A 24,439-nucleotide genomic window follows, 5' to 3' on the forward strand; every position below is an offset into this window, starting at 1 on the left:
CCTTGGCTACTCATCAACCGTCATGTTTGAGGTTCTGCCGCTCTATTCTTGATCAGTGTTGGACAAGTTACTCAGGAAGTAGTTACTTATTACTGATTACTCCTTTAAAAAGTAATACAATTACTTTACTTATTACTTGGTTTCAAAAGTAATTAATTACATTACTCGTTACTTTACTATATTACTTTCCTACAGTGCTGGAGAATGTAATGCAGTAACTTGAAGTTACTTGGATTAGTAACTGTAATATAATTACTTTTTGAAAATTGTAGTCCCTTACATTACTAGTCACTGGTAAAAGTAATACAGTTACAGTAACTAAGTTACTGTGGTATTGATCTAAGGCTTTATGACATCAAAGCACCGACACAGCCCTAAAAATAAACCAAAAAACACATCTTACAAATCACAGTCCCCACAATCCCCCTCTCCTGCATCGCAGCCACAACCAATTTTCCACCATCCATTATCATAATGCATATTCTAATCTCCAGAACTTGATTTCAACAGTGAACCCATGAGCTTATTCCATTTGTGCCGTTAAACCCTCTTCGGGCTGGGATAAGGGAGCTGTTCAATCATTCAGCCAGCGCAAAATAAGAGCTTGTTGAGATTGAGTTTTGGCTGCACAGATAATGGGGCGGGTTCTGGGTGTGCATGAGGAGTGGGTGCTGGGTGTGCATGAGGAGTGGGTGCTGGGTGTGCATGAGGAGTGGGTGCTGGGTGTGCATGAGGAGTGGGTGCTGGGTGTGCATGAGGAGTGGGTGCTGGGTGTGCATGAGGGGCGGGTGCTGGGTGTGCATGAGGAGTGGGTGCTGGGTGTGCATGAGGAGTGGGTGCTGGGTGTGCACGAGGAGTGGGTGCTGGGTGTGCATGAGGAGTGGGTGCTGGGTGTGCATGAGGGGTGGGTGCTGGGTGTGCATGAGGAGTGGGTGCTGGGTGTGCATGAGGAGTGGGTGCTGGGTGTGCATGAGGGGTGGGTGCTGGGTGTGCATGAGGAGTGGGTGCTGGGTGTGCATGAGGGGTGGGTGCTGGGTGTGCATGAGGGGTGGGTGCTGGGTGTGCATGAGGGGTGGGTGCTGGGTGTGCATGAGGGGTGGGTGCTGGGTGTGCATGAAGGACGGGTGCTGGGTGTGCTGCAGGGCGGGTGATCGAGGAATCGAGCGCGCGAGATGCTACAGATTTGAGAAAACATCTCTGTTTGGTAGATCCCTGCAAAAATCACACCGTAATAATTTTAATGTTTTTCAATGAAAATGAGAATAATGATGTAAAAAATTCTCATTCCCTCTAATATGGCAAATCATATCGCAATCGCAATATCAGTTAAAATAATCGCAATGAGATATCTTTTCAAACTCGTTCAGCCGCAGTTCACATCGCTCCATTCTGAACGATTGTAAGCTCCCATTGCATCTTGGTAGTGTTCTGCAGCTCCAACATTTTGAACATCCATGAGATGACTTCAGATCTTTCCATGGAGCCCAATGATGAAACTCAATGACATCAGCAGGCAAGCAAGGAAGCAAAGAAATGGGATCGGTTCTTCATAGACAAGACAACTTTTCTCAGCCAACTGCTTTGGGACAGAGATGATCAATCTTCATCACATGGCATGAAGCTCCAACACAGAGATGGAGCCATCAGATCAATGGTTGTTTTGTGTGGGATTTCCCCATGTCCTCATGTTTGTTTTTTACCGGGGCACGGTGCCGCAGTGCTAGTGCTCTCGCCTCACAGTAAGAATGTCCTGGGGTGTGTGAGGGGTGTGTGTGTGTGTGTGTGTGTGTGTGTGTGTGTGTGTGTGTGTGTGTGTGTGTGTGTGTGTGTGTGTGTGTGTGTGTGTGAGTGTGTGTGAGATAGAGAGGAGTAGGCCTGGAGCTTTCTGTGTAACAGTCAGAAAGGCGTGACGATCTCATGTTGCTCTCGTGTTATGAAATAGCCTCTCTGGGGATACAATACACACACACACACACACACACACACACACACACACATATATACACACACACACACACACACACACACACACACACACACACACATATATATACACACACACACACACACACACACACACACAGCCATCTAGGAAATGAGAGTGGGCCTCATCCATGGATAATGGAGCATCACAGCCCCTGATGGTTTCCTCTGGACGAGTAAATGGCAGAATAAATGACCTGCTGATTGAATCACAACATTGTCATGTAGAGCAGATGGCAGAAAGGCCTTGCACCTTCTTACCATGACACCATAGAAACAACTGCCTTGCACCTTCTTACAATGACACCATAGAAACTAACTGCCTTGCACCTTCTTACCATGACACCATAGAAACAACTGCCTTGCACCTTCTTACAATGACACCATAGAAACTAACTGCCTTGCACCTTCTTACCATGACACCATAGAAACTAACTGCCTTGCACCTTCTTACCATGACACTATAGAAACTAACTGTTCACAGAAAGGCCTTGCACCTTACTTACAATGACACCATAGAAACAACTGCCTTGCACCTTCTTACCATGACACCATAGAAACCAACTGTTCACAGTTCACTGGCCTAGTGCCATTTGCTAAACAAACCCTGGAGTTTATGGGCGGGTCTGATCACAGAGACAGAAAAGCACATTTCTCAGAGGGAGTGGATAACATTGAGTGCTCGTGGATCATATGACTGACTAGCACAGATTAAACCTCATATTTATAACTGTGTAATATAGTGAGGTGCAGGCAGGTGTACTAACAGGTAATATAGTGAGGTGCAGGCAGGTGTACTAACAGGTAATATAGTGAGGTGCAGGCAGGTGTACTAACAGGTAATATAGTGAGGTGCAGGCAGGTGTACTAACAGGTAATATAGTGAGGTGCAGGGAGGTGTACTAACAGGTAATATAGTGAGGTGCAGGCAGGTGTACTAACAGGTAATATAGTGAGGTGCAGGGAGGTGTACTAAGCAGGTAATATAGTGAGGTGCAGGGAGGTGTACTAACAGGTAATATAGTGAGGTGCAGGCAGGTGTACTAAGCAGGTAATATAGTGAGGTGCAGGCAGGTGTACTAAGCAGGTAATATAGTGAGGTGCAGGCAGGTGTACTAAGCAGGTAATATAGTGAGGTGCAGGGAGGTGTACTAACAGGTAATATAGTGAGGTGCAGGCAGGTGTACTAAGCAGGTAATATAGTGAGGTGCAGGGAGGTGTACTAAGCAGGTAATATAGTGAGGTGCAGGGAGGTGTACTAAGCAGGTAATATAGTGAGGTGCAGGGAGGTGTACTAAGCAGGTAATATAGTGAGGTGCAGGGAGGTGTACTAAGCAGGTAATATAGTGAGGTGCAGGCAGGTGTACTAAGCAGGTAATATAGTGAGGTGCAGGGAGGTGTACTAAGCAGGTAATATAGTGAGGTGCAGGGAGGTGTACTAAGCAGGTAATATAGTGAGGTGCAGGGAGATGTACTAAGCAGGTAATATAGTGAGGTGCAGGGAGGTGTACTAACAGGTAATATAGTGAGGTGCAGGGAGGTGTACTAAGCAGGTAATATAGTGGGGTGCAGGCAGGTGTACTAACAGGTAATATAGTGAGGTGCAGGCAGGTGTACTAAGCAGGTAATATAGTGAGGTGCAGGCAGGTGTACTAAGCAGGTAATATAGTGAGGTGCAGGCAGGTGTACTAAGCAGGTAATATAGTGAGGTGCAGGCAGGTGTACTAAGCAGGTAATATAGTGGGGTGCAGTGAGGTGTACTAAGCAGGTAATATAGTGAGGTGCAGGCAGGTGTACTAACAGGTAATATAGTGAGGTGCAGGGAGGTGTACTAACAGGTAATATAGTGAGGTGCAGGCAGGTGTACTAACAGGTAATATAGTGAGGTGCAGGGAGGTGTACTAACAGGTAATATAGTGAGGTGCAGGCAGGTGTACTAACAGGTAATATAGTGAGGTGCAGGGAGGTGTACTAACAGGTAATATAGTGAGGTGCAGGCAGGTGTACTAACAGGTAATATAGTGAGGTGCAGGCAGGTGTACTAACAGGTAATATAGTGAGGTGCAGGGAGGTGTACTAAGCAGGTAATATAGTGAGGTGCAGGCAGGTGTACTAAGCAGGTAATATAGTGGGGTGCAGGGAGGTGTACTAAGCAGGTAATATAGTGAGGTGCAGGCAGGTGTACTAACAGGTAATATAGTGAGGTGCAGGCAGGTGTAGGGATGCAGGGGTTAACCGGTTTGACTATTAACCGCGATTTAAAACGTCACGGTTATATAACCGCAGAGGCTCCGCTACACCGAGTGTTTTGTTTCACAACAGTCCGTCAGTTTAAACTCCCATGCGGCGCAGACGGCGCTGGAAGGAGAGGAACCTGTCTCTCTCGCTTCGTTTCCGCACGGACTATTTAGCGGAGGCACCAAACACAGGCAGCTGCCATGTCTCCCAGTAGTAGCCAGTCTGCCTAGCCATGGATGCCAGCCCAACATAAATGTTGCAATACATGTCCCGCAAGGTTTCTGAGATTAGGGGAAAGTCTGAGCTGGTGTTACGTTAAACCAAACGTGGGGAAGAGGCAGCGGATTTGTTTAGCGTTAACATACAGTCATTGACGTTAACGTTAGCTGTTGTGGCTAATGTTAGCTAGCTGGCCATAGCCTAGCGTACATAGTTCCTCAAGCTCGTTGTGACCAAACATCCCCGCATTTAAAGCACTTCATGCTCCCAGCGCTGGCCTAAACCATAGAGAACCTCATGCTTTACACGAAAAGAAACATCAAGGGTTTGTGTCAACTCCAAAAGCAACCCGCTAACGTTACATGTAGGCCTAATAACGTGAAGCTAACGTAGCTAGCTGCTTGGCAGTCATGATCTGACTGAGACAAGGAAAACAAATGCGCACATTTACATAACAAACACCAGTCAACACCACAGAGTGTCCTTTCTTTAATCCAGAGGGAGCATTTTCCAGTAAAAAGTGAAACGACACATGATGGCTTATAGTGAGGCTTTCCATGCCTGCCCCATCATCACTTCAATAGAACTGACCCCAATGCAAAATTCATTTCAGACGGCACATTTAGTTGCCAGTAACATGCCAATAAGAGTCTAAGTTACTATGCCTTTTGTGTTTTTTTCTGCAGACTAAGCAGCTATAGGCTTTCGCTTCTATAAAATAATAAAATATTTTTTGTATTATATATATATATATATTATATATATTATATCAGAAATGTTGTTTGTTTTATGTTCACAATAGTGATGTCAGTTAGATTTGATTAGGTCAGAGCCATGGAATATTAAATCATCCATCTTTGCTCACTACATCTGCCCTTTCTTCTTTTTTTAATCCCAGGTGTGCATAAAATACAGGTTAAGAACTTATTTTTTTAAATACAAAAATGTGAAAAAAGTAACAATAGTATGTTTAACGTATCGGTTATTGGCCAGGAGAATATTTATCGGTTAGCGTAGGCCTATACTATCGGCTGTAAAAATCCATATCGTGCATTAGTATTCCGGAAGGCAGCAACTGTTAAGATTGTGGGGGAAATACAATAAAACCTCTATTTAGAGAATGCTCATGTGATTTTTATACGTCCATAACAATAATCGTGAAACCGTGATAATCGTGGTTTTTTCTCAGACTATAATCGTGGATCAAAAAAAATAATCGTTGCATCCCTAGGCAGGTGTACTAACAGGTAATATAGTGAGGTGCAGGCAGGTGTACTAAGCAGGTAATATAGTGAGGTGCAGGCAGGTGTACTAAGCAGGTAATATAGTGAGGTGCAGGCAGGTGTACTAAGCAGGTAATATAGTGGGGTGCAGGGAGGTGTACTAAGCAGGTAATATAGTGAGGTGCAGGGAGGTGTACTAAGCAGGTAATATAGTGAGGTGCAGGCAGGTGTACTAAGCAGGTAATATAGTGAGGTGCAGGGAGGTGTACTAAGCAGGTAATATAGTGAGGTGCAGGCAGGTGTACTAAGCAGGTAATATAGTGAGGTGCAGGGAGGTGTACTAAGCAGGTAATATAGTGAGGTGCAGACAGGTGTACTAAGCAGGTAATATAGTGAGGTGCAGGGAGGTGTACTAAGCAGGTAATATAGTGAGGTGCAGGCAGGTGTACTAAGCAGGTAATATAGTGAGGTGCAGGGAGGTGTACTAAGCAGGTAATATAGTGGGGTGCAGGGAGGTGTACTAACAGGTAATATAGTGGGGTGCAGGGAGGTGTACTAACAGGTAATATAGTGAGGTGCAGGCAGGTGTACTAAGCAGTAGGGCTGTGCCGATTCACTTATCTCCCGATTCGATACTATCACGATACTTCGGTGCCGATTCGATTTATATTGCGATTCTTAAGTATTGCGATTCTACGATTATTGCGATTCGATATTACGATTTATTGCGATTTTTGTTTCTTTTTTTCTTTTCTTTTTTCAGTTTGTTTGCTTTTTTACACTAGATTAGAACATGGGAAAAGTTGAATCATACACTAGAGACTGTATATCATGAGTAGGGCTGGGCGATATAGTTAAAAACAGGGGTGGACTGGGATCATAATTCAGGCTGGGCATTAGATACCAAGCAGGCCAGGCCGATATGGGCCGACGCGCGTGAAATTTGGGCCGTTTGAAGCTCAATGTCGGTCGTTTGAAGCCCAATTTGGGCCGTTTGAAGCCTAATTTGGGCCAAGTCCAATTTTACAATGAGATGCACCCACTTTAACCCTGAAGTGTAATTATTACTTCAGACTAACTAATAAAGTAATACAACCACTAGTAAACCAGTAGGCGGCACCTGACCTGCTGTTCAGTGAGTGGCCTGACTGCAGCACAAAAAAAAAAAAAAAAAAAAAAAATTTTTTTTTTTTTTTTTTTTTGCTTTTGCGATTATCGATTCTTGAATAAAATATCGATCCAAAAAATCGTGACATTAAAAATCGCGATACTTAGGTGAATCGATTTTTTCTCCCACCCCTACTAAGCAGGTAATATAGTGAGGTGCAGGGAGGTGTACTAACAGGTAATATAGTGAGGTGCAGGGAGGTGTACTAACAGGTAATATAGTGGGGTGCAGGCAGGTGTACTAACAGGTAATATAGTGAGGTGCAGGGAGGTGTACTAAGCAGGTAATATAGTGAGGTGCAGGGAGGTGTACTAAGCAGGTAATATAGTGAGGTGCAGGGAGGTGTACTAACAGGTAATATAGTGAGGTGCAGGCAGGTGTACTAAGCAGGTAATATAGTGAGGTGCAGGCAGGTGTACTAAGCAGGTAATATAGTGAGGTGCAGGGAGGTGTACTAAGCAGGTAATATAGTGAGGTGCAGGGAGGTGTACTAAGCAGGTAATATAGTGAGGTGCAGGCAGGTGTACTAAGCAGGTAATATAGTGAGGTGCAGGGAGGTGTACTAAGCAGGTAATATAGTGAGGTGCAGGCAGGTGTACTAAGCAGGTAATATAGTGAGGTGCAGGCAGGTGTACTAAGCAGGTAATATAGTGAGGTGCAGGGAGGTGTACTAAGCAGGTAATATAGTGAGGTGCAGGGAGGTGTACTAAGCAGGTAATATAGTGAGGTGCAGGCAGGTGTACTAAGCAGGTAATATAGTGAGGTGCAGGCAGGTGTACTAACAGGTAATATAGTGGGGTGCAGGCAGGTGTACTAACAGGTAATATAGTGAGGTGCAGGCAGGTGTACTAAGCAGGTAATATAGTGAGGTGCAGGGAGGTGTACTAAGCAGGTAATATAGTGAGGTGCAGAGAGGTGTACTAAGCAGGTAATATAGTGAGGTGCAGGGAGGTGTACTAAGCAGGTAATATAGTGAGGTGCAGGCAGGTGTACTAAGCAGGTAATATAGTGAGGTGCAGGCAGGTGTACTAAGCAGGTAATATAGTGAGGTGCAGGCAGGTGTACTAAGCAGGTAATATAGTGAGGTGCAGGCAGGTGTACTAAGCAGGTAATATAGTGAGGTGCAGGCAGGTGTACTAAGCAGGTAATATAGTGAGGTGCAGGCAGGTGTACTAAGCAGGTAATATAGTGAGGTGCAGGGAGGTGTACTAAGCAGGTAATATAGTGAGGTGCAGGCAGGTGTACTAAGCAGGTAATATAGTGAGGTGCAGGGAGGTGTACTAAGCAGGTAATATAGTGAGGTGCAGGGAGGTGTACTAAGCAGGTAATATAGTGAGGTGCAGGGAGGTGTACTAAGCAGGTAATATAGTGAGGTGCAGGCAGGTGTACTAAGCAGGTAATATAGTGAGGTGCAGGCAGGTGTACTAAGCAGGTAATATAGTGGGGTGCAGGGAGGTGTACTAAGCAGGTAATATAGTGAGGTGCAGGGAGGTGTACTAAGCAGGTAATATAGTGAGGTGCAGGCAGGTGTACTAAGCAGGTAATATAGTGAGGTGCAGGGAGGTGTACTAAGCAGGTAATATAGTGAGGTGCAGGCAGGTGTACTAAGCAGGTAATATAGTGAGGTGCAGGGAGGTGTACTAAGCAGGTAATATAGTGAGGTGCAGGGAGGTGTACTAAGCAGGTAATATAGTGAGGTGCAGGGAGATGTACTAAGCAGGTAATATAGTGAGGTGCAGGCAGGTGTACTAAGCAGGTAATATAGTGAGGTGCAGGCAGGTGTACTAAGCAGGTAATATAGTGAGGTGCAGGGAGGTGTACTAAGCAGGTAATATAGTGAGGTGCAGGGAGGTGTACTAAGCAGGTAATATAGTGAGGTGCAGGCAGGTGTACTAAGCAGGTAATATAGTGAGGTGCAGGGAGGTGTACTAAGCAGGTAATATAGTGAGGTGCAGGGAGGTGTACTAAGCAGGTAATATAGTGAGGTGCAGGGAGGTGTACTAAGCAGGTAATATAGTGAGGTGCAGGCAGGTGTACTAAGCAGGTAATATAGTGAGGTGCAGGGAGGTGTACTAAGCAGGTAATATAGTGAGGTGCAGGGAGGTGTACTAAGCAGGTAATATAGTGGGGTGCAGGGAGGTGTACTAAGCAGGTAATATAGTGAGGTGCAGGGAGGTGTACTAAGCAGGTAATATAGTGAGGTGCAGGGAGGTGTACTAAGCAGGTAATATAGTGAGGTGCAGGGAGGTGTACTAAGCAGGTAATATAGTGAGGTGCAGGGAGGTGTACTAAGCAGGTAATATAGTGAGGTGCAGGCAGGTGTACTAAGCAGGTAATATAGTGAGGTGCAGGGAGGTGTACTAAGCAGGTAATATAGTGAGGTGCAGGGAGGTGTACTAAGCAGGTAATATAGTGAGGTGCAGTGAGGTGTACTAAGCAGGTAATATAGTGAGGTGCAGGGAGGTGTACTAAGCAGGTAATATAGTGAGGTGCAGGGAGGTGTACTAAGCAGGTAATATAGTGAGGTGCAGGGAGGTGTACTAAGCAGGTAATATAGTGAGGTGCAGGGAGGTGTACTAAGCAGGTAATATAGTGAGGTGCAGGCAGGTGTACTAAGCAGGTAATATAGTGAGGTGCAGGCAGGTGTACTAAGCAGGTAATATAGTGAGGTGCAGTGAGGTGTACTAAGCAGGTAATATAGTGAGGTGCAGTGAGGTGTACTAAGCAGGTAATATAGTGAGGTGCAGGGAGGTGTACTAAGCAGGTAATATAGTGAGGTGCAGGGAGGTGTACTAAGCAGGTAATATAGTGAGGTGCAGGGAGGTGTACTAAGCAGGTAATATAGTGAGGTGCAGGGAGGTGTACTAACAGGTAATATAGTGAGGTGCAGGGAGGTGTACTAAGCAGGTAATATAGTGAGGTGCAGGCAGGTGTACTAACAGGTAATATAGTGAGGTGCAGGGAGGTGTACTAAGCAGGTAATATAGTGAGGTGCAGGGAGGTGTACTAAGCAGGTAATATAGTGAGGTGCAGATTCAACATGCTTAATCGATTCAACATGCTGAATCGGCCGAAAAAGCCACCGACAAAGCAGACTAGAGCCAACCGTGCAGGACACACACCACAAACACTTGGGCGACAGACGCTCACCGACAGCCCGGACACTAGGGGTGGGAATCACCAGATGCTCACGATACGATACTAAAACGATACTTGAGTCACGATACGATAGCATTGCGATATTGCGATATGCTAGTATTGCGATATATTGAATATTGCGATATTTCGATATATTGTCTAACTCCTTTTCCTTGATCCTCACCGGAAGTAAAACATGCAGTGTTTTTTTGTTTTGTTTTTGCCCCACATGTAGGCTACATTATTAAGCTTCTCTGGACTCAATACACCACTGCAGGCGCGGACTGCACCATCGGGCGCTTTGGGCAGATCCCCGGTGGCCTGGCACGGCATGGCCTGCAATTATTTTTTTCATATATCAATACTTGGCGTCCAAATATCGATACAATATCGTGAGGCAAAATATCACGATACTATGGTGTATCGATTTTTTCCCCCACCCCTACCGGACACTACCGACTCCTGAGTATCAGGTCTATGAGTCACCTCACCTAACAAAGTGCAGGATTTCTCCAGGAGCAACTTCCTGAAGCGTTTGAATGGCCGCTCTGTTCTGGCTGAGCTACAGCACGTTTGTTCAGCTCTCCCCGGCTGTGGCGTCATGGAAACCAGCTCGGGCCTCGTACAATGTCAGCTGATCTAACCCTAACCCTAACCCGTACAATGTCAGCTGATCTCTTTAAAGAGCCCCTATTAAAAAGGAGCTTTTAACTAAATGGCAAGAAGAGAAAGAAGCAACCAAGAGGGGTGGGAAACACTTGAGAAACCCTATTGGCAGGTTGTTGAATTTGACAAGGACCACCTAAGGCCACGCCCACGCCCATTTGCTGTGTCTGTCCGTCTCCGTGGACTTCTGTCTGTTTTCTGACGGGTCAGTGTGTCCACAGCTTGAGTCTGAGTGTGAACAACGACATGGACTCTGATGGGTGGTGACTCGGGTCATCCAGAGGTGTGGTGGTGGTGACTCGGGTCATCCAGAGGTGTGGTGGTGGTGGTGACTCGGGTCATCCAGAGGTGTGGCGGTGGTGGTGACTCGGGTCATCCAGAGGTGTGGTGGTGGTGACTCTGGTCATCCAGAGGTGTGGTGGTGGTGACTCGGGTCATCCAGATGTGTGGTGGTGGTGACTCGGGTCATCCAGAGGTGTGCTGGTGGTGACTCGGGTCATCCAGAGGTGTGGTGGTGGTGACTCGGGTCATCCAGAGGTGTGGTGGTGGTGACTCGGGTCATCCAGAGGTGTGGTGGTGGTGACTCGGGTCATCCAGAGGTGGTGGTGGTGGTGACTCGGGTCATCCAGAGGTGTGGTGGTGGTGACTCGGGTCATCCAGTGGTGTGGTGGTGGTGACTCGGGTCATCCAGAGGTGGTGGTGGTGGTGACTCGGGTCATCCAGTGGTGTGGTGGTGGTGACTCGGGTCATCCAGAGGTGTGGTGGTGGTGGTGACTCGGGTCATCCAGAGGTGTGGTGGTGGTGACTCGGGTCATCCAGAGGTGTGGTGGTGGTGGTGACTCGGGTCATCCAGAGGTGTGGTGGTGGTGACTCGGGTCATCCAGAGGTGTGGTGGTGACTCGGGTCATCCAGAGGTGTGGTGGTGGTGGTGACTCGGGTCATCCAGAGGTGTGGTGGTGGTGACTCGGGTCATCCAGAGGTGTGGTGGTGGTGACTCGGGTCATCCAGAGGTGTGGTGGTGGTGACTCGGGTCATCCAGAGGTGTGGTGGTGGTGGTGACTCGGGTCATCCAGAGGTGTGGTGGTGGTGACTCGGGTCATCCAGAGGTGTGGTGGTGGTGACTCGGGTCATCCAGAGGTGTGGTGGTGGTGACTCAGGTCATCCAGAGGTGTGGTGGTGGTGGTGACTCGGGTCATCCAGAGGTGTGGTGGTGGTGACTCGGGTCATCCAGAGGTGTGGTGGTGGTGACTCGGGTCATCCAGAGGTGTGGTGGTGGTGGTGACTCAGGTCATCCAGAGGTGTGGTGGTGGTGACTCAGGTCATCCAGAGGTGTGGTGGTGGTGGTGACTCGGGTCATCCAGAGGTGTGCTGGTGGTGACTCGGGTCATCCAGAGGTGTGGTCGTGGTGACTCGGGTCATCCAGAGGTGTGGTGGTGTCAGTAGATTTCTAGGATACCTGGAAAGGGGCGAGTCAGCCAAAGCAAGAGAGGGAGACAGACGCGAGCTGCAAGCCAGAGAGAAACACATTAGCAGATAGACAGACAGATAGCGAGAGGCGAGAGAGAACATCCATCTGTGTCTACGATGATGAAGCACTTCTCCGGCTCTTTCCAGGGACAAGATGGCCGTGGCGGCTGATAAATGGTGGCACTCAGGAGGCAGGGAGGGACAGGGGAGAGTTATCCCCGAGGTGTGGAAGAGGAAAAACATTGCTTTCTTGGCTAAGTGGCTCTGGTTAAACTGAGGGCTGAGCTAGGCGCGGGCGATATGACGATATTATTAGATCGTTAACCGTTATAATGTCTCCACGATCCGCCTTTCCAGACAGATTGCTAGTATCGTGCTACATGCAGTGCACACTCTATCAGTTACATTTCTATGTCTGGAAGACGCCTACAAAGTTTTCCTCCCCTCCCCCTTTTCACTTGGCAAAGTGTGAGCAGCATGGAGGACGACAACAAATCCTTTTGATGCCATTGACTGTATTTATATGCACACACACACACACACACACACACACACTTAACGTAGCAGGCTGGCATCTTCTTTTTCTTTTCCCCCCCGATTTTATTATCCCATTTTATCCCCCATTAGTGCTCATTTTAATTTATTTATCCTGGTTGCTGCTCCACCCTCTGCTGATCTGGGGAGAGCCAAAACTGGCTCCATGCTTCCTCCGAGACATGGGCAGTTAGCCAGCCGCTTCTTTTCACCTGACAGGGGACGCTTCACCGGTAGGAGATAGCACGTGGGAGGATCACGCTATTCCAACGAGTTCCCCTCCCTCCGAACAGGCGCCCCGAACGACCAGAGGAGGCACCACTTCAGCGACCAGGATATTGCATGTTTTGGTGTGGGGTTCCTATTAGGGATGGGCATCGAATTTCGAATTTTTGAATAATCCTTGTTATTATCAAGGTCGACTTTTATTATTGAAAGTCGAAATTCGGAAAAAGAAAAAAAAAATGTGAGTGAAATGTTGCATTGTCTCCCCTGATTCTCTCCCCTGATTCTAAGTATAGTCAAATCACTTGGTTTGAGCAAGTAAAACTATTTTTATAAGCATTTTAAGCAAGGTTTATGGAAAAATGAATGGCGGATGAAATCCCATGAAGAGGGAGAGGGGGTGACTTTGGCACCCCTTTGGCACTCAGACCTGAGCCTACTAAATATTTAATGAACCACTCATGATTGTCAAAACTGTTTTTTATTTTCGAAAATGTCAATGTCATGTAACATGTTCTTTACTTCAGTGGTGCAATGCTTGTTTGAGCTAAAAATCCACAGCAGAAGCTTTTTCTATTAATTAATAAAGCCGTAGACTTAGAATCAGGGGAGACAATGCAACATTTCACTCACAAAAAAATAAAAAATAAAAAATAAATACATTTTTAATTTTTTTTACATTTTTATTTTCGAAAATTTCGATTAAAAGTCGACTTTGGCCAGCGAATTTCGAATAGTGTTTTTGCTAGAAATGCCCATCCCTAGTTCCTATATGAAGGAAACCCCCAGGGGGCATGGGGAGAACATGCAAACTCCACACAGAAAGGCCTTTTTGACAACGGTGGGCACTCGAGGACATGCGGACGGGCACGCACTCCTTCAGCGCTCACAGCATCCCAGGTGGGGAATCGAACCCAGGACCGTCTAGCTGTGAGGCGACAGCGTTACCACTGCACCACCGTGCCCCCTCAGGCTGACATCTTCAAATGAGTAAAAGAATAATAATAATTAGCCGCCTTCAGCGGCCAACGTTGCGTTACCTTAACGTTACCTCCACAGTTCAGACTTTCAGATTTTTCGTTACAGCATTGGTTATCCCTGCCTGCTTGGTAGCCGACGAGAGAGACGTGCTGCTTGGTGTAATAATAGCAGTCCCCTCGCTGTGGTGAGAAAGCCAGGCCGGTGATGGGTCAGTGGAATGTGGCCGTTACACTAAGATAAACAGGAACATTTTGAGGTTTTGTCATTTATAGGTTATTATTGATTATTCATTTTCGTTGTCTGGCCCACTTGACACCAAATTACGTCGCATGTGCCCCGTGGACTAAAATGAGTTTGACACCCCTGATATATGACCATATAGACCATCTGCAGTAGTAAGGCTGCCATGGATGCAGATAGCCAGTCCAACATCTGCAGAGTAAAGGGCTCATTATACTCGAGCAAGGCTCCGCGAGGTGGAGCTCCGCGAGTCTCCGCGAGTCACGTGCGGACCTCGCGCTGGGGCAGATGCTTTTATACTCACAAGTGATCAGCCAAGCGATCAACAAACATTGTACAATGGTAAATAGTGAGAACAGCCCGTGAAAAGTCGCAATGAAACGCTATTATGTGCAGTACTGAGTGCGCTTTCACTCTCAAACGACCGTACATCAGCACATGAATGAATCACCAAACTTGTTTTTACTGAAAAGCCGTTTCAGTTCTCAGCCCTGATAGCCTACTCTGTGCTGCTTTTAATCTCTCTCAATCATGCTCTCAACACAACACATTTACTTGGTGAAATGACTAAAAACAAACAGTTGCAAATCAAAGTTTATAGCCTACCACATGGGTCAAGAAATGTGGGGAAAACACAGCTCAGTGTTCAGGGCTCAGTGGCTCGAAAGCGGCCATGTTTGGAGAGAAGCCATGCGGAGGTCGTGCCGTGAGCAAAATCTTCAGGTACGCGGTGGGCGGGGCCTACGGAGGTCGCGCCCAACAACTCATTGACGTCATTTGACGCCTGCGGCCCTCGCTCCTCCCCCGCGCCCTTCACGGCACAGCGAGTATAAAGCAAGCTTACGGCTGCCATGGATGACGCAACAACACAGCTGAGCAGACAGTCATCTCTTCCCAGAGAGAGGAGACATGACCTCGCATGTCCCTGACTCCAAGCACACGCGTGCACGCGCACACACACACACACACACACACGCAAACACACACACACACACACACAGTGTATTGTGACCCTGAGGGCTTTAAAGAGAGAGAGAACTTCCGCTGTCCCCCCCACTCTCTCCTTCCTCTGGCCATAGCGGGCTTGCTTGCTTGCGCAGAGCAAGAACATTGTTTTGACTGAAGGACGAGGCAGCGCTCTCTCTCAAACAGCTGCTCAGCACCACCTGGATTTCTCACCAGGTTTAACGCCCCCAGTGAACTACTGAACTTTTACCTCCAAGCAGGCTGACCTCTACGAGGCACGGCGTCCAATGGCTTCCACTCTTTACAGGAGGCGGAGGTTTTGTAGGCGGCCGGAGCAGCAAAGCACAACGCTACATTCAAACATATTGGAACCTGGCCAAACAGTCACAGCCATGGTAGATCATATCCAAAAAGGATGGGGATAGCACATTAGAAAAAATATATTGCGTTTATTTACATATTGAGAAGAAGCCTGGAGAGGATCATTATTTTTTGAATGATGTTAACTCATTGAGTGCCAAGGACGAGTATGTTCGTCAATTGCGTTTTTTGACGGTGGGACGTGGATCAAAGCCTCAGGCATCTCCTGTACAAATATTGTAGCTATTGAAGGTGTATAACCTATTTTACGGACTCATTGGGTGGCGACAGTGCTCTCCAGATTAGAGAAAGGTCAGGAAAACAGCAGGAAAAAGCCCCGTGATCAAAGAGAAACCGCTCATGCTGCAGCCAGAGCCATATAGATTGCTCTGGCTGCAGCTGACGTTGGCTGCGAACAGCAGTCAATCCGCGCCCACAACTGAGCCCCTCTGCCTTTGTCTGCCTGTCTGCATAGTTTCTCCACACGATTAGCTGCCAGACAAGCAGCACCCGACGCCGAAGGGCCAAACCATTCTCAGCAGTCCGGTTTGGCTTTTCCGTGTCGCGCTGGGAGCCGGCGCACAAAAACGGAGCACTCCGAAAATAGACTGGGTGCGTGTTAGGCTGTGTGTTAGTGTGGGGAGGAGTTTGCAGCTGAGGGAGGGAGAGGGGGGTGGAGCACGCAGGGCACCACACAACTACACCATGTCACTACATCAGAAAATATTATCTTCAGAGTCAGTGAATGTGCTTGAAATGCTTCATTTCACAAAAGGCGGAATAACTCAGCTTCTAATTTGAAACGCCTGTATTTGCTCAAAACAACCTATCTTCTCCGGCTCATAACTAAAGAACGGAAAATGGTATCAATAAACTTTTTTTTGCTGATGATACAATATAGTCTCCTTGTTCTTTGTGCGAGTTCGGTGTTTACATAGTAATATCACACAATATTCTGTGGGCCTTGAGAAATCACTGAAAAAGCTCTGAAACTCTGGCACTGGGAGCGTCCGTTCTCCAAAAGTGGCTGGCACTCAATGAGTTAAGAGGTATGCATGGTGTGAGAGATGAAGACTGTACAGTCTGCATGGTGTGAGAGATGTGTACCTGGCCGTAGGGCTGCACGATATTGGAAAAAACTGACATTGCGATATTCCCCACCCCTGCGATATATATTGCGATATGAAAAAATAGAGATTTTCACCAGATTACCAGAATAGCTCTATTTTAAAGAAAATAATACTTCTAGATTGATTTGGGTGATTTTGTAGAGGAGTCCATCTGATATTGGAGGGGAAATTATGTATTTTAATGTTTCTCAACCACTGGGCTGTGGCCTACTGGTAGGCCTCAGAGCACCATCTATCAGGGTTCATACACATTTTGACCAATAGATTTCCATGACTTACATACATGAAAAAGTGAGTGAGTTATGACATTCTACTTTAAAAATGTCACTAGCCTACATTTCACTTAGTGTACTGCAGCTTTTAAAGCCAGGGAAAGACAACATGTATGCCGTATCATCACCATATTTTACCATATCCAACATCTAAGACCATATAGTCTCATATCACAATATTGATATACAATTGATATATTGCCCACCCCTAATATTGAGTGCCAGAATCTACCGTTTCAATAAATCAACAATGAAACACCCCTGCCACTTTACACACTTGGTCTGACCCCCCGGAAACCCCCTCCAGAAACTACCAAGTGGTACACCCCGCATCTCTGGAGTTCCGGTTTTGGAGCGCACCGCAGTACAGACAGAGACGACGATTCACATGTAGCAGCACTGGTGACAAACAATTCATTCGTGAAAAGTAATAAATATACATTTAATTGCCAAGATATGTCTCTTGTCTTTTTATTTTCACTGAAATGTTTGTGTAAATGAGTCGCTATGTATGATTAACTCAACCCAGGTCCTTACACATCAAGAGCGAATATATGGCACGAAATTGCGATGCGAGTTTTGACGCACCTGTCAATCACAGCCACAGATGTGTACACGTCGGAAGCGAACTACTGAAAAATCGACCGTGGTTCGAAAAAATAAACACCGCAATAACGCTCGGCGAAACTTCGCCGTTGGTATGCACGGTTGCATTGACTGATATAGGTTCGGATAATATTATTGACGTGCGAATTAATCGCACGAAAAAAACGCTCCCGATGTGTAGGACCTGGCATCATCAGAGCCTGAGGGGGAGAGAGAGCTGCGGTGATACACGGACAACTTCTCAGTAATAATCACTTTAGCCTTCTTGTCATTATGTTGCTGTCTTGCTTGTTGGTGTTTCAAGAGTAAATATCTCCACTCCACAGACATGTTTGAGTTACAGCAGCCAGCCTGCTAGTGCACTGCAACCTGTGGACACATCCGCCTACGCAATCACATCGTTTACATCCGACGGGCTACTGTCAGCAACGCAACATAAGCAAAAATAATTCAATTTAGCTCTCTGTCCATTTTGTTGTGTTGAAGCTAAGCACTAAATGAGTGAGTACAGTAGTAGGGCATCTCTCACCTTTGAGAGAGACTGCATTTCACTCAGTAGGCTACCCCTAAAGTGAGAGTTTATCAAGCAAAATGACGAGTTAATTTACTTTTAACATCGCACGCCCTGCGATGTGACTATTGCGCATGCGCACATCGCGATGACGATGTGTAAACGATATATCGTGCAGCCCTACCTGGCCGGTTGATTTGTATAAATTGGGAAACCCGTGTAGAAAGTTTTTCCTGCGTACACGTTTCATACATCTGGCCCCTGGTGTGAAAGCCCACTTACTCAATCACATTTTTCTCCCTCCCTCTTCTACTTTCACTCCCTCCCTCCCTCCCTCCCTCCCTATTCTACTTTCACTCCCTCCCTCCCTCCCTCTTCTACTTTCACTCCCTCCTCCATGCTCTGTCTCCCTCCCTCCCTCCCTCTTCTACTTTCACTCCCTCCTCCATGCTCTGTCTCCCTCCCTCCCTCCCTCTTCTACTTTCACTCCCTCCTCCATGCTCTGTCCCTCCCTCCCTCCCTCCTCCATGCTCTGTCTCCCTCCCTCCCTCCCTCTTCTACTTTCACTCCCTCCCTCTCTCACCCTTCCATCCGTCCTCTCCCGCTCCATCAGACAGGAAACACCCACTCACATCTATCAGAGACCAGGGATGATGACACCCGGCTCAATGTGCACAGTCATGATAAGACGTGCGCACGCACGCACGCACACACACACACACACACACACACACACACACACACACACACACACACACACACACACACACACACACACACACACACACACACACACACACACACACACACACCTACCTATTGGACCATTGAGGAAATGAGGTTGCTTTTTCTTTTTTCTTCTTCTTCTGTTTTTAGTTAGTAGGAGAAGGTCTGCTTCCGGAGATTCAGCCAAATGAGGGTTGATCTTTGACAGAAGAGAAAGAGAGAAGAAGAAGTGCAGTGCTTATCTGAGCAGCGGTGGCTGGCGGCTCTTGTTCTTGTGAAACATGTGGACTAACGACACACATCTCAACACATCAGAGGAGAGTGGAAAAAAACGTGTGGGTGTTTTCTTCGCAGCCTGTGATGAATGTGAGTGAAGTGCATCTTTGGCGATTTGTGGCGTTTCTGAGATCCCACGCTACATCATGTGTGCAGCGAGGTCCCACGCTACATCATGTGTGCAGCGAGACCCCACGCTACATCATGTGTGCAGCGAGCCTCCATTGTTGGATTTATTTCTTTATTACAGCTTGGAAACAGGTGTCAAAAAGCCACAGCAGCAAACTGAACGTCATCACAAACAATAAGGAAGTGAGTGAGACAGGAAGAGCCTCATAGTTCACAGCCTCTCTTTGTAACCACCGTCTGCTCACACAAACACAAAGTCCTCCATGGTGGTCCCGGCCTTACGGAGGACGTTCCATATGCGATGGTGGTCCCGGCCTTACGGAGGACGTTCCATACAGTATGCGATGGTGGTCCCGGCCTTACGGAGGACGTTCCATATGCGATGGTGGTCCCGGCCTTACGGAGGACGTTCTATATGCGATGGTGGTCCCGGCCTTACGGAGGACGTTCCATATGCGATGGTGGTCCCGGCCTTACAGAGGACGTTCCATATGCGATGGTGGTCCCGGCCTTACAGAGGATGTTCCATATGCGATGGTGGTCCCGGCCTTACGGAGGATGTTCCATATGCGATGGTGGTCCCGGCCTTACGGAGGACGTTCCATATGCGATGGTGGTCCCGGCCTTACGGAGGACGTTCATATGCGGTGGTGGTCCGGGCCTTACAGAGGACGTTGATATGCGATGGTGGTAACTAACCTAACCTTAACCCATTACTGTATTCACCAGTGTTCAAGTGTTTTTCCTTTAATACCCATTCATTTTTACTACAGGGGTGTGCTGTTTCTGAGAGCCCCCCCAAAACACCACAATCCCTCCTATGCAGGCCCCCCAAAACACCACAAGCCCTCCTATGCAGGCCCCCAAAACACCACAATCCCTCCTATGCAGGCCCCCCAAAACACCACAAGCCCTCCTATGCAGCCCCCCAAAACAGCACAAGCCCTCCTATGCAGGCCCCCCAAAACACCACAAGCCCACCGCACAAGCTCTCCTATGCAGGCCCCCCAAAACACCACAAGCCCTCCTATGCAGGCCCCCCAAAACACCACAAGCCCTCCTATGCAGGCCCCCCAAAACAGCACAAGCCCTCCTATGCAGGCCCCCCAAAACACCACAAGCCCTCCTATGCAGGCCCCCCAAAACACCACAAGCCCTCCTATGCAGGCCCCCCAAAACAGCACAATCCCTCCTATGCAGGCCCCCCAAAACACCACAAGCCCTCCTATGCAGCCCCCCAAAACACCACAAGCCCTCCTATGCAGCCCCCCAAAACACCACAAGCCCTCCTATGCAGCCCCCCAAAACACCACAAGCTCTCGTATGCAGCCCCCCAAAACACCACAAGCTCTCCTATGCAGGCCCCACAAGCCCTCCTATGCAGGCCCCCAAAACACCACAAGCCCTCCTATGCAGGCCCCCCAAAACAGCACAAGCCCTCCTATGCAGGCCCCCCAAAACAGCACAAGCCCTCCTATGCAGGCCCCCCAAAACACCACAAGCTCTCCTATGCAGGCCCCCCAAAACACCACAAGCCCTCCTATGCAGGCCCCCCAAAACACCACAAGCTCTCCTATGCAGGCCCCCCAGAACACCACAAGCCCTCCTATGCAGGCCCCCAAAACACCACAAGCCCTCCTATGCAGGCCCCCCAAAACACCACAAGCTCTCCTATGCAGGCCCCCCAAAACAGCACAAGCCCAAGTGCAGTTTACTCTCAGACGATTGGTAGACTAAACACAACATGGGTGATCTTTGAAAACTTCCTGCATGCCAGCACACAGAAGCAATCATGTACACCTGAGACAAGACTTGTGAGAGCAAACAGACCCTGCATGGGATGAAGGAGTGTGTGTGTGTGTGTGTGTGTGTGTGTGTGTGTGAGTGTGTGTGTGTGTGTGTGTGTGTGTGTGTGTGTGTGTGTGTGTGTGTGTGTGTGTGTGTGTGTATCAGTATATATATGAGATATTAGTAAGAAACACACTGATGAAGCCCTGCTCATGCTTCTGCATAAGGATGGCTTGTGTTGCATCCAACAGGCCATCATAGATTTAATCTAATGCAAACTCTGCATGTAATGGTGTGTGAGTGGGTGTGAGTGGGTGTGTGTGTGAGAGTGTGAGAGTGTGTGTGTGTGTGTGTGAGTGTGAGTGTGAGTGTGAGTGTGAGTGTGAGTGTGTGTGTGTGTGTGTGTGTGTGTGTGTGTGTGCGAGAGGGCACAGCTTCTGTGCACGAATAGAAAATCACTATAATATCCCTGTATGGTCAGCAAAGAGTTTATAGTGAGATGATCATGAATGGTAATTGCTCTATCTCCTACCTATCCTATGGTATTAATGCCGTTTCTGTCATTCTGCATTCTAAAATATAGAGTAGGATTACAAGCGCGTGTATGTTGTGAATTATATCATTAACCACCAACACTTCCCAGTCTTGTTAGGCTTAGAAGAACGGTTTAAAGTGAGCTTTATCCAGAGATTGGGTTACAATGATGGCTTAAATCTTAGGAACCACAGCCAAAGTAGTGAGAGAGAGAGAGAGAGAGAGAGAGAGAGAGAGAGAGAGAGAGAGAGAGAGAGAGAGATGATAGTAGCTAGTCTATAATGACTTCCAGCTCATTTGAGTGAAATGTGTTCCTCAAAGTTTCCAGCCTGCATCTCCTTCCTTCCTCTGGTCTCCACAACAAAGCCAGCGTGCAGCAGCAGCTGGTCAGTCTGTCACTGTCACACGCCGCCTTGACAGAAGAGTTACCGCCATGAATGAAGGACAACTCACCTCCTCCACGGTGAGCGGCATGCATATCCTGTACTCCTTCAGCAACATCGTCTGTCTGTCCGTCTTCTCCTCTTGAGACGCGTCTCTCTCTCTCTCGTGTGTCACGTTCTTCACAAAATGTGTGAAAAAGCGAGCAGCCGCACGGTCCTTCCTTCCGCCTCGCTGTGTGTGGTACCTCTCTCTCTGGATGTGTTACTCACTCAGTCACTGCATGGGGAAATAATAAGGTTAGTTCAGCCCAAAGCTCCAGCAGCTACAGGGCTGTCTCTCTCTCTCCGTCTCATCCGAACCACGCGACTCTCTCTCCGGTGGGGAATGCGATGCGAGCGAAGCCTCGGCTAGTCTCCTCCTCTGCACAGCTGCGTCAAGCGAGACGCCAACACAGCACGGAGCCACACCGGAAGTGACTTCATTCAGGCTTCAAAATAAAAGCATCGAAAAAGATAATTGTTACTATGTTTGAGTAGCTATTTGGGTTGCAATTTCACTTATGTGTGTTTTGACTGAAGTATTACATCATCAGTATATAAATGGGAGCTAGGGCAGAGTACGTGGAGTACGCATAGGGGGAGTACGTAACGTACGTGAGAAAAGGCTGACCCCTGTTTTTTTAAGAGGGGGGCGGGGCGGTCACATGGGCGGTCACACGTTTTTGTAGCCTGACTCCGCCAGACGGGGGCGGCATTGTTCCACAAATTCACAATCCCACCTCGGTTGTGAAACAAATGTGAACCAACTTACAGTACATCCATCTGGCAGCGTCAGGTTAATGATGTTGATCACTGAACAGAATTACAGCCTCAACTCTATAGTCATGTTGCACTGCTTAATGTCAGTTCAGATACACTGAGATTGTAGTCTGTGGCTGTATGACTTGGTATTCAATAAATGAAAAATGCGTGCCTTTTTCACATGGTCACATTCATCTGTAAAAAATATTTAACATTTTTCAAACAGTTCCCTCTTGCTGCCCTTTGGAGTTGCCAACATCCAAAAGTTGCCTGGAGTAACTTGAAATCTTTCAACTTGCTGGAACAAACTTGGTGCACCACAAACCTTAAGTCAGCGGTATTGAACCGTGTGCCATGGAGGGCCCAGAGTCTGCAGGTGGTCGTTCAAAGCAAAGACTCAGAGAGGAGGAAGTGATGCGTCAAATCCTCTGCTGTGGTCTTTGGTGGGAACCAAAACAAACCCTGCAGACTGACTGACTCTCTGCACTCCATGGCTCAGACTGAATAGTCCTGCGTGCGTTGAGATTTGGGCTGGTAACTCTGAGGAGTTTGGCTTCTCTCTTTCAGGGGTCAAACTCACCCAAGAATATAATGAGATCGAGGGGAAACAGACAAAGATGGGGGAAAACAAAAAAATTGATGTTCTCAATGCAATTTATATCTGCTCTGTTGGTAGGATATCAGTGTGTAGGACATGGCATTTCTAGCATCAATATTGATCGACCCTGTTCTTTACTTTAAAAATATATAGAAATGCAACAATTTTGTTTGTGCTCCCATTTTTCACGAGTTGAAATAAAAGATCAAAAAAAATTTTTGTTAGCGAGCACTTCTCCTTTGCAAGATCATCCATCCACCTGACATGTGTGGCATGTCAAGATGCTAATTAAACAGCATTATTATTGCACAGGTGTGCCTTGGGATGGCCACAATAAAGGCCAGTCTAAAACGTGCAGCTTGATCACCAGATACTGACTGCTCTTATAAAATGCACATCTGTAGCCATATAGGCATACCAAAATGGCCATAGTTCATTGCCCAATAAATGTCTTTTTCCCCCCCGAGAGAAAACTGCACCTGCATCAGCATCTTAATTATGTCACACCTGTCAGGTGGATGGCAAAGGAGAAGCGCCCACTAACACCGACTTAAAGAAAATGTGTGAACATGAAACATGAAATGTTGTGAACAACATTTGAGACAAATAAGCCTTTTGTGTGCATAGAAAGTCTCTGAAGTTTTATGTCAATTCATGAAAAATGGGAGCAAAAACAAAAGTGTTGTGTTTATATTTTTGTTCGGTAAATATTTATATTAAAAATGTATATCAATAGATCTTTACATAATCTTAATTGATCTCTATTTATATAACAATATAATAACAACATTAATAGAAACAAATATGAATTACATTTTCAGAATGGCTTCCCCCCCTAAAACGCATCAGTTATCTCGCATCAGCTTGATATTTCTTATTGTGATGGATATTGACCTTATGTTCCAACACAGGGGTCAGCCAGTTACTTTCTATTGTGTTGACACTTCCTGTGACAGTACAGTACTAGTGACCAGATAAAACAGACAGTGTTTTGAACATGAAGTCATAACACAACTGGGTCAAGTGGGCGGGGCTACATAAGGTGAATAACTGTCTCTCAAAAGGATTGGTGTGAGCCCGAAACAGGTGGGTAAACTGGGAGCTTACCTTAGCACATAATATATGAAAGATTAAATAACTCGGTTAGCATTTGTTAGGTTTGGAAACTGACATGATAAAGCTCTTCATCATGTATTCTGCTCTCTACATAGACAGACAGCAAACAGCTGGTGAAAAGGTGAGCTGCAGAGCTGTATGTGCGCTGCATGTCAACTGAT

At 47.0% G+C, this 24,439-nt stretch overlaps 1 protein-coding gene across 1 annotated transcript in view; it reads right to left on the reverse strand.

Annotated features, from left to right (window-relative positions):
* LOC310793684 (cytoplasmic phosphatidylinositol transfer protein 1-like) overlaps positions 1-22,123 on the reverse strand; it is a 105,594-nt gene extending 83,471 nt beyond the window's left edge. Inside the window, exon 1 of the mRNA XM_083655536.1 lies at positions 21,834-22,123. Within this exon, the coding sequence (XP_083511662.1) occupies positions 21,834-21,881 (48 nt within the window). The 5' untranslated portion in view covers positions 21,882-22,123. The remainder of the gene's footprint in view (positions 1-21,833) is intronic.
* Positions 22,124-24,439: the final 2,316 nt, after the last annotated feature.

This window comes from Poromitra crassiceps (assembly GCF_964638095.1).
Source record: "Poromitra crassiceps genome assembly, chromosome: 19".
NCBI classification, from domain to species: Eukaryota; Metazoa; Chordata; class Actinopteri; order Beryciformes; family Melamphaidae; genus Poromitra; species Poromitra crassiceps.